This window comes from Thermobia domestica, chromosome 1 (genome assembly GCF_964235325.1).
Source record: "Thermobia domestica chromosome 1, izTheDome1.hap1.1, whole genome shotgun sequence".
Lineage (NCBI taxonomy): Eukaryota > Metazoa > Arthropoda > Insecta > Zygentoma > Lepismatidae > Thermobia > Thermobia domestica.
In genome coordinates, this window is record NC_137454.1 from 311,358,167 (window position 1) to 311,371,915 (window position 13,749).

Genomic DNA, 13,749 nt, shown 5'->3' on the forward strand with positions numbered 1-13,749 from the left:
ACCCATATTAGAAACTTTTCTATAATGGCACTCTTTGACGTGGGACTTCATAAAATATACTACGGACATTACCATCAGTGACGTAGCTATAACTATTAACTGTAATCTCCAGAGCTTCGACAGCCTCTCCTTTGAGGGAAATGACGTGCCATACGGATCCTGCTTAGGATCGAGGACAACCTGTCAGTGCTTTAACATTAACTTTTCAACTTTATTCGTGTGATAGCGTCTCCTTAGTGCTACATCAGTGACCAGTGTTTCTTACTTTGCATTTGTGTTTCAGTGTTTTAAGTGCATCTCTATTAAGTGTTTTAGTGTAATATACTGTGACCAATTCACAGCTTCCATACTGGCACCCACACACTAAAAAAAAAAAATAATAATAACCCTGTGGCTTATATTTTTCTGCGCCCCGGGGGTGTAAGGTTCCGCATGTCTACACGTCATGCAATAACCACGTCTGAATTACATGTGTTAATAGTAAATAAAAACAAACAGACGACGATCCCGAAGAGGAGTCACTCACCATCGCCAACAGTCGGAAGGACGCGAATCAACGAAGGAAGCCGACAATACAGCATGAAAGGAAACTGCACGCCTCGTGCAACATCAATCTTCCCAGATTGATCGAAACACCTAAAACCCCTCTCACGACGCTTGGTCACCTAGAGGTATCCATCCTTATACCCACGACGCTTGGTCACCGCGTTCCTTTCCTCTTTCTTACGATGCACGGTCACCGAGAGAGAGAGATACCTAATCTACACACGTCTCACGACACACAGTCACCGAGAGTAGCTCACCTCAAGCCCACGACGCTTGGTCACTGGGCTCCTATCTTAATCTTACCTAAGTAGATATTAGAGGAATTACTTACTATAATTTGTGTATAGAAGAAGACTTTTTATAATAAAAAGGTGAGGGGAAAGTCCAAATCCCGAGTACATTTTATTGCTCTGCCCAAGAAATTTTACAATATAATTAGATCGTGAATTTCTTAACCTGATATGAGACCAAGGTTATCAAGAGAAAAGGTAATAAAGAATAATAAAGAGGGAGAGGTGAAGGGTATATGAAATTAATTGCAAATACGAATGTTACAGGAGAGGCGGGAAAATGGGGAAAAGAATAAAATATTTCACAGATGGCGTGGAAAAAGAAAGACAATTTAAAAATGAAAAGAAACAGGTACCGAATTGAAATAGTAAATTACTAATAAATTAAGAATGGACAAGTTTCTTGGAAAAGATGGAGAAAAAGGAAAAAAGAAAGTGTAAAATGGAGACAGAGTTTAGTATTTCATAAGTTTATCAGTGATGTATGTCAGGTTGCCAACTGCCCACATTTTGCTTCTAAGATTCTAGACAACGCAATTCCGGTCTAAGCAACCTTTGGAGCAAACACGAACTATTTAAGAACTGAAATCATTCTGACGAACAGTCAATAATATTTTAATCGACCAGTACAATGTAGTAGAGAGATTGCAAATACATTCTGCTACCATTTTATGTTACAAATTTCATTAGTTATTGAATCGAATACTGAGATTAGAGCTTTGCTTATCTGATGAAAAACCAGTCGAAATTGACAAGTTTGATAGAGCATATTTTACCATATTATATAAATGTTTCATTTTTTACATAATATTTCTTCCCTTTTCTCTTAAAATGACATATCTGTATATTTTAATAATTTTATTGGATATAATTGATTTTTTGACTATTTTTCGTAATTTTAATTTATTTCGGAAGACTGAAAACTCAGAAATCGATGTCAGCTCTGGTTAGATGAGGTGAATTTTGTCTTGCAGTAGCTCAAAGTAGACTAACGCAAAATTTTTGTTATTAATTACAGAGGAAGGAAACTTGGCGCGAATAAATTTTAGAAAAAAAAATGTAAAAGAGTTAGTTTACTCTATCAGATCGCTGCAAGTGAGAGAAATTGTCAGAAAATCGGATCAATTCAAAGCTACAAGAAAAATATACGTATTTATGTAGTACCTTGCTCTGAATTCGTCTAATATTTAAAAGGCAATCTACTGTGATTTCTTCACTAAAAAGTGAAAACAAATGCAAACTTGAGGGGAGTAATAATGACTTGTCTTTAAAATGTTAACAAGAAATAAAGTGTGTTAAAATATGTGTTGTTTTGTGTTGTGGTTTACATTCGGAACATTTAACTTCAATTTATTTATATTTTCTATTGTTTCGTTGTAAGGCTAAATATAAAATCTTATTCATGTCGAGGAATTAATCAACAGAAAATTAACTTCCCTAGTTATATCTATTAGGAAATATGTAATCAGTAACATAAAACATGTCATTTCAGAAATTTAATGGTGGTCTGTCATTCGTTAAGGGGTATGGTTTATCCTCAAACCTACTATTTAAGGATTTCAAGGTGTTATAATGTAGTATGTGGCTGACGAAAAAAATTGTTACAATACGGAGAAACTGTAACACAGTTGATTGCTTGTTCAGAGTTTATTATCTTATTTTATTTTCATTCATTTCATTTTGGCCTCCAATTGGACATCTTCTTCATAGGCACGACCGTTTAGGTCCAGTTACCTTCTCCCTAATTATGTGATAAAAATAACTGTAAAACTGAAAGAATTAGGTTTAAAGCTTCACATGATCCTTTGTACTTTAGAATTGCCGGGAATTAATGGGTTAGGTTCTGCAGATCTGACAAATTGTATTAAATAAAATTGTTAAGAGGACTAAACTGAAACAATAAATTTGACTTAGTGTAAATAGTAATTTCCCAGCTATTCTTTTTTCAAGGTGGTTTATTAAATAAAGTTCTTGATGATGTGCCATGTTTTATATATATATATATATATATATATATATATATATATATATATATATATATATATATATATATATAAATTTAGATTGTTGTCTTGGATGAATTGTAATAATTTTTTAATTAATTCCCAATTTCTAGTGTATATAATCATATTTGTGGAGACTGGAAGAGTATGAAAGAAATTAAGATGTTTATTGAAGATGTTTCTTTTTTGTTCTAACAGTTCACATTGGAATATTAATTAGATGGTTCATGTTTCCTATTTCTTTACCACACCAAGCTATTCAAACAATCGACAATTCAATTTTGTAATTGTTTTTATCTTGTAACAGGAAGTAAAGGCAGAATTTTCTTCGTGCATCGAGGCAACATTAAAGTTTTGCTTCGAGGTAACTTTCACAATGCTACTTAATAAACGTTAAAAACAAGCCCAATAATAGTTTGTAATTTTGTTGTACAGAATATTGAAATCGTAAATACATTTTAATTCACGCATTATAAGTGAATTGTGTTAAAGTAAATTCGAAGTTCTCTGAACTACTGTCTTTTAAAATCCGATTTCTTCCTTTTTGTTTCAAATAAATTTGAAAAGTAAATTTTCCTTCTAAAGAAAAATTTAACTTTACCTGCTAAGATTGATCTGCGACCTTTTGTAATATTAATGACTCAGATAAAATGTAAGTTAGAAGTATTGTTTGGATTTCTGTGATAAGTTAAGTCTTATGTTTACTTAATGTTATTATATAGGTTACGGAAGATATTTATGTGCGGTCGTGAAGTTGACTTGAAGATAACGAATTTCAGCTCTTACGTACACATACACACACTCGATCACACACCCAAGTATATACGTACAAAGAGCGCTTCTATCTAACGGTTTTTATATCAGCTGCCTTCCTTCAAATGGTTATCAAAGAATAAGTAATATAAAATAACTTCTTGCGGAAATACTTTATGTATGAGCTAATAAGAATGCTACTTGATCCATATTTTAAGGGATGCTTCGCACTTGGTATCAAAATTTTGAATTCCTGTTTGTTTGTCTTTGTCCATTTTAACAAAATGAAAGCTGAAATGTCGAATTGAAGATCGTTTATATTATTGTTATTATTATTATTATTACCGGTATTATTATTATTATTATTATTATTATTATTATTATTATTATTATTATTATTATTATTATTATTATAGTCAGCATAGCGAGCTTATACTATTTAACGCAATCAGAATGTCTGTCCGTCTATTCCACAATAACTCTCATAAAGTGTAACCGATTTTAATGAGATTTTCCATATGCCTTCCTCCAACCTTCCAAAATCACTGTTGTTTGATGTCACAAGCTACTAAAAGCAAAGAAGTAAGATTCACCCCATGTTGCACGTTGCACATATACATAGGCGTGTTGGACCAACCTGCTACCCTACAAAGGAAGAGTGAGCTCACCCCAATTGTAAGAAGAGGTAGCCCCTATTAATCCCCAGAGATCACACCAGTATGATTCAATGGCACGTTCACAAAAGTTCTCCATTGACTTCTGTCCTTTGCCAACTGGATTCAGTTTCTACTTTGTAGTCCTATTTCTGCGAGATTCATCTTAATATTGTCCTTCCATCTGCACCTAGGTATTTCTAATGGTCGTTTTCCGATTGAACTTCCAGTTAAAACTTTGAAAGCATTTCTACTTTCTTCCATTCTCGCTACATGACCTACCCACTCGAGCCTTCTATACTTCATGACTCTAACAATGTTTGGTAAACCGTATAAATTATGCAGTTCCTCGTTATTATGAAGTTTCTGTCATTCTTACCTCACGTTTCTCTTGGATCCGAATATTCATCTCAGTATTTTATTCTCAAATACTTTGAGCTTTTCCCTTAGAGTAAGCGACCATGTTTCTCAACCATACAGCACAACAGGCATCATTATCGTTTTATATATTCTAAACTTCAAATTTCTCGACTGGATTCGCGACAACAAAAGACTTTGAACTAAATAATAACACAAATTTCTTTATTTTAGTCAACATTTAATTTCTTCTTGGATATGGTTTTGTTCTGTTAAAATTAACCCTAGATATTCGAAAGTACCTACTTTGTCGAAAGTTTGTTTGATATTTTGACATATGCATAATTTGCAGTTTTACGATTCCGGCGAACTTCCATGTATTTAGTTTTCTCTGCACTTACTTCCAAACTCACGTACTCCAGAACAAAGTTGAATAATAATGGCGACAACGTGTCTCCTTGTTCTATACCATTCTCGAAGTGAAAGTTCGTGGACAAGTGCTTTCCTACTCAGACTTTACTTTGGAATTTATTTAAACACATGTTAATCTGACTAGCTTTTTCGATATTCCAAATTCGGTATTTGGGTAAGGATGTTGTACAATGCTTCCCCTCCTAACAGAATCGTTGACTTTCTAAAATCGATAAATAATTGATGTACCGGAGTGTTGTATTCCTATTTCTTTTCGAGTATTTGTCAAATGGTAAATATCTGGTCGATAGGTGATCGATTTCGCCTATATCCGCACTGATAATCTTCAATGATTTCGTCTGCGTATGGAGTCAATCTTGCTCATAGAATGTTTGATAGAATTTTATAGGATAGTGACAGACGAGAAATGTCTTGATAATTGTTACAATCAGTTTTGTCGCCTTTCTTGTGAATTGGGACAATGATTGATTCTTTCCACCCTTATGGTAATTCTTTCTTGTTCCAGATAAGGAGAATGAGTTTGTATATCATGTTCCGCAGCTTGTCCACTCCAACTAAAACTAACTCAGCGGAAATTTTGTCTACACTCTAAAACTTGTGTTTCTTTTAATTTCTTTCTTTTAGCGATTTCTACTTCTGTTCGTTTAGGATCTGGAATATATGGTTCTGTTGTGTGCATTCCACTTTCCCGCGAATATTAGATTTTGGCTGCATGTTAAGCAAATCGTCAAAGAAATATTTCCATCTATTCAAGATGTTATCTGTATCAATGAAAATTATTCCGTCGGCTTTTTTAATGTATTAGAGCTTTTTAAATATATATTTTTTAATTCGTTGATGCTCTTACACATGTCCCGAATATTTTTGTTTTTACTATTATCTTCAAGCTCATTAATTTTAGCTTTCAAAAGATCGCGTTTCTTTGTTCTAAAAATTTTGGAAGTTTCTCGTCTGATGTCAACGAAATTTTATGTAGTTATGTCGTTCGGATTTTGTAGCCATCCCAGTTTTGCCTGTTTTCTCTTCTCTGCTAGTTTAGTGCATTCCTGGAAATTTCTACTAGATATTGTGTTTGTGTATGTTTTCTCCTCGAAAAAAGGTTCTAGTCCTTTTACCTAAGATACCACGAAGATACAAGTAAAGGAAAAGCAAAGATTAAATGACCAGTTTTATCCCTATATGAATCGAAGGGAAACTAGGCTGCTAGCGTGAAAGCGAATTAAGAATTCAGACTATGGATATCACCTAAATAAAGGTTCTTTAATTTTTTCTGTTACACAGATATTTAGTTGAATATGTTAATTAATATTCCTGGAACATGTGGTAGTTTAATTTTCTACAATGTCAAAAAGCTAATTCTTTACAGAGGTTCCTAAAGTTAATTCTATAATTTTATTTATACATGTAGAATTATATGCTTCTTGTATCTTTGTGGTAATCATACTTATTCTTGTTTCGAGCGCATCATTTATAAAGAATACACATACTCGTCATATAAGTATCATTTATTTACAATTAAGTTATATTAAATTCACTATTTTTTTTTCAATATTTAACTGATCTTTCTTAATTGATTTTTATTTACAGAAAGCAAGTATTCGTATTGAGGCACCAAATGAGAATTCTCTTCGTTATCCTAATGCAGTTCAACCTAAAGGCTGTGGAGAGACTGGATTGTACATCGAATACCCCTGGAAATTCATAATGAATATATCGGAAAATGATGAATGTGCTGGTCAGTATATCCGAATAAAATGTACCAAGAAAAGTATTAATGTAGTTCAGATCAGCAATTAAAGATTGACGTATTATTGTTATATTTATTAGTAACAAGGTCTAGAAGAATAGAGAATAGTTTTGATTAGTCTTATTCTTATTAGTATTATTATTAAATTAATGGTACAAGATACTTCGTAATATGTTGTATAAAACGTTATGTGTTATTAATAGTAATAAGCATGTGTACAAACTGCTAATTGAGGAATGGATAGATCATTCATAAGCAAAGATTTTTTGCAATCTCAAGAATTGAACTCTGTGGTCTTTTACTGATGTATATCTAGATTTAATATTATAAATAATTCAATGCTTAGTGCTGTATTTAAATGTCAAATTAAGTGTTAAATTAATATCTTAAAAGAGAACTTATATTTTTAGAGAATCGAATAGAACTCCAAACATTATTTCAATATAATTTATTTAAGAGGAACTTATTTAAAATTATCAAATTATGTACCCAGATTTCACAATTAATTTAACATAATGAGGTTTTATATTTATTAGCTTTTACAACATTCACAAATAGGTCTCTCCCCTTCGCCCATTCATTCTTTCTTTCATGTATATGTACACAAAGCGTGTCCAAATGAAACCTGCCCAGGCAATACTGCGCACTTCACTGAGCATTGAAGAGAGTTTGTGTTTGGATAGGTGACACATCAGTTACTAATAAACATGCATACATACCAGACCAACTGTTAATGCGTGATGTTTGACTATGACGGCATAGAAAAGATATGGAGGCGATTGCAATCGCGCTTATCGCGTTTATTACCGCGCTGTTATTCAATTATTTCCAGAAAAGGGATATTAGCTCAGTGAAATTCACACGAGAATGAATGTGGTCTATGGAGAGATGTTTATATCGAAAACAACTGTAAAGAACTGGGCACGAATATTCCGGAAAGGTCGGGAACAAGAGTCTCTTATGTTCCCGATATTCCTGAAAGAATCGTGCCCAATTCTTTACACTTGTTTTCGATATACATTTGTCCCTATAAATATATACTTCTTTACATGAATTTCACAGAGCTGACATCTCAATGCTGAAACCAATTGAATAACAGCCTGTTGATCAACGCGGAACGGGCTTGCAATTGCCACCATGCCTTTTCTGCACCACCACAGTCGAACATCACACGGTTACAGCTGGTCTCGTATGCATGCATGTTTATTACTACTTATGTCACTCAGTCAACACCTCTTTCCTCGATTCCCAGGAGAACGCAGTGTTGCCTGGGCAGGTTTCATTTGGACACTTTGAAAAACCACTGAGGAAGATTAAGCGCAAGAGATGTTTTTGATAATTTTCTATTTTTTCCTGTGTTTCATTTTTCAATTCTATTGGGTTTATATATATTATTTGTATATAAAAATAAAGCCTTATTTTAATTGACAGGCGTCTAATTATGTTGAATCTTTTCTTAAAGCTGACATAGGAACTTCATCAAGGATACTAGGTTTTTGAAATATTTTTCAATATAGATATTTGACCTTTTTTCAACTTTCATAGTGATATCAATATAAGCTTATTTTTCAACTTGGATAGATAATTCTTTAGTATATAGTACCTTTTTGTCTGCAAAGGTTTCTGATATTTATGTATATAATTGCAGTAACCACATAAATAGCGTGCTACCTTTGCACGGTTATACAGATTTTTCTCTACATTTATTTTTGTTTTCTTACAATTGTTGATGTCGAGAGTTTATTCCCTTTTTATGGTTTTACATGTTGTTCTTTCCTATTTTGAGAATTGTATATGTTAGTTTATTATAGCGCTTGTCACATTTTATGTTCTTCGTTTTTCGGAATATTCGTTTGTATTCTTCGTGTTAAATTTACACTTTATTGCCATGGAATTTCTACATAAAATTTAATGTATTTTAGTTTTCGCCTAGATAATTTAATTCCTCTATCTGTTCAGAATTTTATATTTTATTTGCATTTTTTAGTTTTTAGTTTTTTTTATTTTATTTTATTTTTTGAAATGTATAAAGCATAGCAAACTTATGATTAACTAAAGAACTATGAATTCTGCAAGTGACAATATTTATAACTAAGCTTTACTCGAAATTCTAGTTTTCCATTAAAGGATAATTTACAAATTGAAAAATTATTTATGTATATTTATTATCTTTTAATTCACTTTGAATGTTTACATTGATATGCAATAGCCAGTATCTGATATGAATTCCCTAAGCTGAAAAAGTCAGCAAAGAAATATAGAAGTTTATTTCTAATTACAAACGGATACTATATTACTTTGTAGTAAAAATAACTTTATTTTAAGTTTAATCAACAATAATTTTATACCTTTCTTTACAAGAATTCATTATCTGACTTTAATTTTTGTTTATTGTAGGCAATATTTTTGTTTCACAATGGGTTCGTTTTCGCTATGGTGTGTTTCCACATCAGTGGTCATCTACCTCATGGTTTAATAAGTAAGTCAATGAATAGGCAATTGCCATTTACTTTGATAATTTCCATATGCTAATAAAATGTTTGTAAAAATGAACAACAGTTCTTTTATATAGTTTTTTACAGAAAAGAATCCCATTTCAGTCTCTAATATTCTTAAAACCTAGTTTGTGAACAAGATATTCAGATGCATTAAAAGTTTTCCAAGACTAATATTTATTTTTTAAAGCTCAAAAATTTATCATGTAATAAACACTAAAGACTGCTAGCAGTCAATGGTATTTTAAAGATGATATTGTTTCCAAGTCTATTAATCTTTCCAAACATTTAAATGTACGAAGGTGACTCAGAAAGTAATGCTTCCAAGGTGATACCTTTATTTGTGTTTGACAGATAGCACCGATACAGGTATTAGTGGAAAGCTTCCAATATTAGCTACAAATCGTGACATTATTTTTCAATATAGTCCCCATTACGGGCAACACACTTGTACCAGCAACGCGAAATAAGGTTTTTCATGCCGTCGGTGAAGAATTGTGGTGGCTGCTGGCGACACCATTGTCGAACTATTGCTTCCACCTCCGCGTCACAACTGTAACGTTGACCCTTAAGAGTCTTCATCCCGGCGAAATTAAAATACCGCTAATTTTACAGTAATTATGTGATATCTTCAAATAGATAAAAGATAATGGAAATATGAAACAAGAGCGCCCTAGACAATATTATTTTGCGTGAGGTACCGTTATCACAAGTCACCTAGTGGCTTTCCGTTTTCAGCTGTTTAGAAACGCGAAAATAAATGCCGATTTTCAAAATGGCTCGAAATCGAAAGCAGATAACTGAATTGTGATAACGTTTTCTCATGTAAAATAATATTGTCTAGGGCGCTCTTGTTCCACATTTCGATTATCTTTTATCTATTTGAAGATATCACATAATTACAGTAAAATTAGCGGTATTTTAATTTCGCCGGGATGAAGACTCTTAGAGGCCGTTTAGACGTTATGATAAATCATCAAGGGTAGAGATAAATTTCAGAAATCATAACGTCTAAATTAGTTTATCTCATGATATCTCTCCTGCATATGATACGATGCGATAAGTTCGACATGTTCAACTTATCGCATGCAAAGGGGGGCACGGTGGCTCAGTGGTAGAGCGTTCACCTCTGGTGCTTGGGGTCCCGGGTTCGATCCCAGCCCCCGCCAAGTGAACTTTGTGGTGGACAAACACCGTGCTCGTGGGTTTTCTCGGGGTTCTCCCGTTTCCTCCCACTTTCTTCATTCCACCATTTCACTCATCTCTCATCATCACCGTCTCCTTTAGCCTAACCGGCATAACCGTGGGACGTAAAACTTAAAGATTTCATTTCATTTCATTTTTATCGCATGCAAGCCAGGTATAGCCCCCGTAGAGAAACAAAGGAATGAATAGGTCACCGCTTCCAACCCTCCTTGGCTGCCAGCTTCTTGGAAGGAAAGCGGGAAATATCTGGTTAAAAACAGGTTTTGTTAAGAATTTGCTTATACCTGTCGTCCAGTGGTTTGTTCTGTTGACAAAAAGGAAAGAAATATCTTTTCCCCGGTTTCTGTTTATGAAATGCGAGGAGACTTCCAAACTACGAAAGCTACAACAAATTAACCGCTTCAATTTGGTTTGCTTTGATATCTGAAGTTTAACCTCGGCTAAAGCCAAGGTAGATCCATAGTTTAAAATGAAATAAAACCGACTAGCACCGGGAATTGAAACCTGGACCACATACATCAGAAGCGACACGTCCTTGATTGAAACCCTTTTCATGTCTTCGAAACAAGTCATTATAACCAACCAGAGATGGCCAACCCATCAACCATGGTCTCTAGCCTACCGGCAATCGTGAGAGGTAGCCCGCGGTGGTCTGTGTCACACTAACTGCATCAATCAGTCTCGATGGACTGTTTTCTAGTTTCTGATAACAAATGAACGTTTCTGAGAAAATAAAAATGAATTAATTAGGTTTTTTAAAAAATATTTAATCTTAATTTTATTGTTCATATTTACTTCTTCTTTACTGTCCATCACGTCCTCATTATTAATCTATATTTTGATTAGTAGATCACTAGAGAATTCGGAAATGAGAAGTAGCCCTCAAACCTTAGAAAGCCTAGCCACCCCTGTTGTAAACCTATTCAATATTGTTTTATTTTCGGTTCTTACTCTGGTTTGTCAATCAAGCGCTTTAGTGCTTATCTCATGTTATTATAATCAATTTCGAATTCCCAAATTGTATATAGATACTTCATAATTAAAATTTCGAATTTTGAATTTATGTATAGTTATTTCATACTTACTTTACTTCTATATAAATTGTATTTTATTTTAAATATCGTCAACAGATGATGGATCTTTATAACAATTCAAAAGTTTGTTCCGGAAATGCCAGTAAGCGTCAGATTATTCACAAATGTCACAGAATTAATATTCCAATGCTCCTTACATGTGCCAGTGACTTATATGGGGCTATAGCCCCCTTTTAAAAATAAAAAAATCACCATAAATATCCTTAGTAGGGACATACAAGAAGAAGGTATTTCTTTGTTAATTAATCAAAAAAAAAAGTATGCGTTTATGAACTCTGGAATGTTATTTTGATAACGCACCATCTTAGGGGGGCAGAGGGGGCGAAGCATAATTTGGTGGATCTTTATAAAAATTTCAAATTTTATTTTGGAAATTTCAGGAAGCGTTAGATTAATCACAAATGATACAAAATTAATATTCCGATGCTTTTTTGCATGTACCAGTGACTGATATTGGGCTACAGCCACCCTTTCAAAATTCATGTAATTTACGATAAATATTCTTCGCAGGGACGTACGGGAAGAAGGTAAATATGCTTTACAATTAATGTGGAATTTGTCATTATTATAGAAGAATGTTTTGATTTTTTTTTTTTTTTTAATCTTGAATCTAGTGTAAATGAATATCGTCTGTCAGTGTACCAGATTGAGGATATAACTTTGTTGTTTTGTCATCACCGGAATATAATCAAAGATTTTTGCGTTTTTATAAAACAAATTGGACTCTTTTTATAGCATAAAATCACACATACAAGTTACCTGTATATTTTCTGCCCACTTCAGCAAACCAACTCGAACACAAAATGACAATGGAAAATGCCGCGGGTATCACGAATGAAAAAATCTTAATGAGAAGTAATATTTTAAAAGTTAAAAGTGTAATAGGTGACCTTTAAGTTTCAATAATGTTTTCTTTATTCATAAAAAAAAACATATATTTTCCCTACTTCTTTCACAATAACTGTATGATCCCGCTTTCCACGCAGTAGCTTACTCGTATACTGCACTTGTAAGCACGTCAGGAAAGCGTATACTACGGACACATGGTTCTTATAACCGTGTTTCTCTTTTCAATTTTTGGCTTTATCATTTCAAGTAATTCTTCAAATAATTTATCCGGCATTCTAAAATAGTTCGTGTACCAGGGGTGGACTGGCCATAATCAAGTACCGGCCCGATGGCCGCTGCGCCCTCCTCACATCAGTGCCTTTGCGCCCTCCTCGGGAGGGGCTAAGGCCCGTCTTAGCCTCGGGAAGGCGCACAGTTTCCTCTCTGAACACTTTTTTTTTTTTAAAAAAAACAAAGCTACATAATTATTTTATAAATTTGCTAGCCTTTGGCCAGCTAGGGCTCCACCCCAGACCCCGGTATTGGCTCGGCCTGCGGCCTCGCTCTTTCTGTTTTCGGCGTGGGAATGCTATTAATGATATTAGATTTACCCCTAAATATATAGATTTGACCCTAATATTGGTCATTTTTGACAATTTTTACATATCACCCTTACCAACCCCATGCTCCGCCCCAAATCCCAGTATTTGCTCGGCCTGTGGCCTCGCTCTTTCTGTTTTTGGCTTTGGAAATGTCATTATAATGATCTTAGGGACCCTGAAATTTATAGATTTGACTCTAATATCGGTCATTTTGGATGATTTTTATATATCAACCCTCCCACCCCCACTGCTCCGCCCCCAGATCCCGTCTTTACTCGGCCTACGGCCTTGCCCTTTCTGTTTTAGGCTTTGGTGGTACCATTAATGATCTCAGCGACTTCGAAATGTATTGATTTGACTCTAATCTCGGTCATTTTGGATCATTTTTACATGTCTCTCCGTCCCACTCCCGCCGTTAGAGGCGCTAGTGGCGTTACATAAAAACAAGACTCCGTTCAAGACTTACAGATGAACATCTGGAATCACTGTTCTTGATGAACTCAGAAAGAGACATTCTGACCAAAATAGACAACAATCTTATTATTTACAAAATGTGTGAAAAAATCAGGGAGATGCGAAGGCTCCTTCAAGCATAAAGCAGTGACTTTACTTTCATTTTCCAGTTTTGTTTTGAATTTGTTTTTTCGCTAGGTAGGTATATAATTCTAAATTTACTTTTGTTAATTTGTAGTAAATGTTTCATATATACGTTTTATTAACGGTTTTAAAAATAGATGAAACAT

General features: G+C 33.8%; 1 protein-coding gene across 1 annotated transcript in view; it reads left to right on the top strand.

Annotated features, from left to right (window-relative positions):
- The window catches only part of LOC145667821 (calcium-activated chloride channel regulator 2-like), a 134,261-nt gene that overhangs the window by 38,229 nt on the left and 82,283 nt on the right, over positions 1–13,749 (top strand). Inside the window, exons 3-4 of the mRNA XM_081735254.1 lie at positions 6,622–6,769; positions 9,179–9,260. Coding sequence (XP_081591380.1) covers positions 6,622–6,769; positions 9,179–9,260 — 230 coding nt within the window. The remainder of the gene's footprint in view (positions 1–6,621; positions 6,770–9,178; positions 9,261–13,749) is intronic.